Source organism: Limulus polyphemus, unplaced genomic scaffold, assembly GCF_000517525.1.
Source record: "Limulus polyphemus unplaced genomic scaffold, Limulus_polyphemus-2.1.2 Scaffold4705, whole genome shotgun sequence".
Taxonomy (NCBI): Eukaryota; Metazoa; Arthropoda; class Merostomata; order Xiphosura; family Limulidae; genus Limulus; species Limulus polyphemus.
The window spans coordinates 49,609-52,737 of record NW_013670315.1 but is presented as its reverse complement, the minus strand read 5'-3'; the positions used below and the strand labels follow the sequence as shown (position 1 = coordinate 52,737).

The following is a 3,129-nucleotide window of genomic DNA, read 5'->3' as shown; positions in this document are numbered from 1 at the left end:
TGGAGGTTAGCGTAGGTCGATTGTCTGGAGGTTAGCGTAGGTCGATTGTCTGGAAGTTAGCGTAGGTTGATTGTTAGGGCAGAGTTATAAAACAAGCTACAACTTACAAAATGAAATAACCTGTCTAATGTTTGACTTCAGCTTACGAATGAGTAAACTCTCTTACATAAAGGCTTTGTTCATCACTGACCCTTGTTAAGATCTTGAAGTAATTTGAAGGTGTGACTACTTCACTCTCACCTAGGGCATGCTTCAATACACTTCATTTATATGGCATCAGGTTTTTAATAAAAGTATTCCTACTGAAGATTCATATTTCAATTTACACATCCTTTACTGAGCGAAAGATTTTTCTCTTATGGTTTTCCATATTTCATTTGTCATTTTCACTCCCGTAGCTGTATCAAAATCATCAATGTTCAGTGAACTAAAAATATAAAACAAAATGAACAACACTTTCATTTCTTCTTCAAATGCAAAATTTTATGAGATTTTAATATTATGGTGTTATTGGCTATACTTTTGACCACTATCCTCTGTCAAGAGCCCATTAACCATCCCTCTTAAAAACCACAAGCAAAATGTGTGATCTTTGCAAGATTCAAACTTAACTGTATTTGGCCTCACTTTGTTCCACTGACTTAGTTGTTCAACTAAAAATTCATTTGAAATACATCAGGTACTAGAATGTCCTAAAGCTACTATAATTTATTTGGCTTTCTACGTAAGCTATAGATAGGTTTAAAAAAAGTCTTTAAGCACTATATAGCAAAGAACTATGATCAAACGAAATACTTATACTAGCTAGTGGTTGATGCCTCTACGGTTTCGACAGAAGATAAAATGTTCTTTCTTATTGGCTGAAAAATACTCGTCAACTTTGTAAGGGTCATTAGCAAAGAGTATAGACAAGGAGGGGGAGAGCTTCTCTGGTGCATTTGACAAATATATTGATATCTGGGCAAATCGTAAAGATTGGTCTTGTAATTTTTGTTTTTAATCAACTGGTGGTCGGAAAGCCAAGTTAGAGAAGGTGTGTCTATAAGGAAGAATTCCAGTATAGATACACCTTGTGACACAGAGGAGTGAAGATTGAGAACTGAATGTGTTATATAGGAGTTGTGAACTTAGTTTTAATGTCAAGTTTACATTCGTAATAAGGATGTTTAAGTTTTGAATGAAACTGTAAGTGGTCATGACATGCATACTTTGTCCCAATCGTACAGAAAGAGATAAAGAACTCATCAACACAAGTTGGTTAAAATAATTAATTTAGTTGGTAAAATATAGAGGGCACCCCGGAAGTAATTAGTGAGATTAACTGTAATATTGATGATATCTCTGTGTAACTATGAACCCTGTATCTAACAGTCACTGGTCCACAAACAACTTGATGTGTAAATAGTTCAAAAAATTGTGTTTATGAAGTTGATGAGGTCCATACAATTTTGGGTTAAAGGATTTGTGTATTTTTTATTAATTTTGCAAAAAGATAAATTTGGCTCACTGACGGTACTGCCAAACGCAGATTTAATTCAACACCCCCGCATACATAAATTGAAACAATACATTTTAAATTCAAAATTCATACACAGATTATATAAGCTTGTATCTTTTTTTTTTTTCTTGTAAGGATTTTTGTTGGACAAAAAGGTGGGTGTGAATCAGCCCAAGCGGATTGAGAAGGCTCGTATCCTAATTGCGAATACTCCCATGGACACTGACAAAATCAAAGTCTTTGGATCACGAGTGCGGGTTGAATCAGTTGCGAAAGTTGCAGAATTAGAACTTGCAGAGAAGGAAAAAATGAAGGACAAGGTAAGACAAAATAAGGAATCAAAAACTGTGTTGAATGAAGAATGTTATGGAGAACTTTCAAAGTAACTTGATTTATGCTTAAAGTCGTTAATAGTTCACGGTTTTGTACATAACCTAACCACCTACATATATTTATAAATTCCACCGAGAAGCATGTAAGGTGTATTATCAGGGTAGGAATAGTCGTTTACTCAATGTGTAGAATCCCTGATCCACTGATCAGAGTAGGAATAGTCATTTACTCAATGTGTAGAATACCTGATCAGGGTAGGAATAGTCATTTACTCAATGTGTAGAATACCTGATCAGGGTAGGAATAGTCATTTACTCAATGTGTAGAATACCTGATCCACTGGTTGGGATTTCATTTTCCCATATCTTGTGCTAGGTTATTTTTTTGTAAATTGGATTTCTTTGTTTTACTATTTAAATTACATAAGAGATATTCAATGTGGGAAATGGGATCCAATTCTGATCAACTTTGTCTGGCTAATGACTCCCAAAGTCACTTGTCTAAAATTAGGGTTAAACATGTTAAATACCACTCTTCGGGGGTGTCATTAATTGAAGTGTTTAATCTCAAGTCATAAAAATTATTTTAATGTATTAGTATATTGTATAACTGTAGTAGCAGAAGTCGTATACTATAATGGGGGGTGGGGGGTAGAATCAAGGAAGATTGTAAGATATAAGTATGTGGAACTACTAAAACAAAACCTTACCTCCTTTACAGTGTATTTGTTTTCAACCTTGTGGTTAGGCCTTACAGACTATAATGATGATACTGTTTTAACTATACGATTTATGGACCCAGATTTTCACACCTGATAAAACAATGTACTAGAACAGCTTGTCAGTTTTGTTTGCTACTAATATTAAAAAGGGCAAAATGAATATAAAAAAAAAATATTAGAATTACTGATAATTCCTGAGTTAAGTACAGGAAACTTTAAATGATACAACAAAATATATGGTTCGTTTCAAGTCTGTTTTTTTTTATCCATTACCTTCCTTTTGGAACATGTGGTTTAAGATGTATTAGCTTACAAATCTTTTGTGTGTAATAATATTTTACTTAACCCTTTCCAAACAGGTCGCAGGTGAAAGGCCATGTCATCTCGTTTGTTGACTTCCATTCAAAATTTTATTGAACTACTATTTCATGAATTTATGTCAATAAGTTTGGTATCGAACTGTAGACTATAATTAAAATATAATATATTTTCTAATATTTTAATGTGGTTACAAGATCGGTCAAATTGACCAAATCCATACAGAGATTCATTACTGAAAATAACAGACAAAATATAT

The 3,129-nt window shown here is 33.3% G+C and overlaps 1 protein-coding gene across 1 annotated transcript in view; it reads left to right on the top strand.

The window, feature by feature from the left end:
• LOC106471570 (T-complex protein 1 subunit beta-like) overlaps positions 1-3,129 on the top strand; it is a 49,004-nt gene that overhangs the window by 7,502 nt on the left and 38,373 nt on the right. The window contains exon 6 of the mRNA XM_013932172.2: positions 1,634-1,818. Coding sequence (XP_013787626.2) covers positions 1,634-1,818 — 185 coding nt within the window. The remainder of the gene's footprint in view (positions 1-1,633; positions 1,819-3,129) is intronic.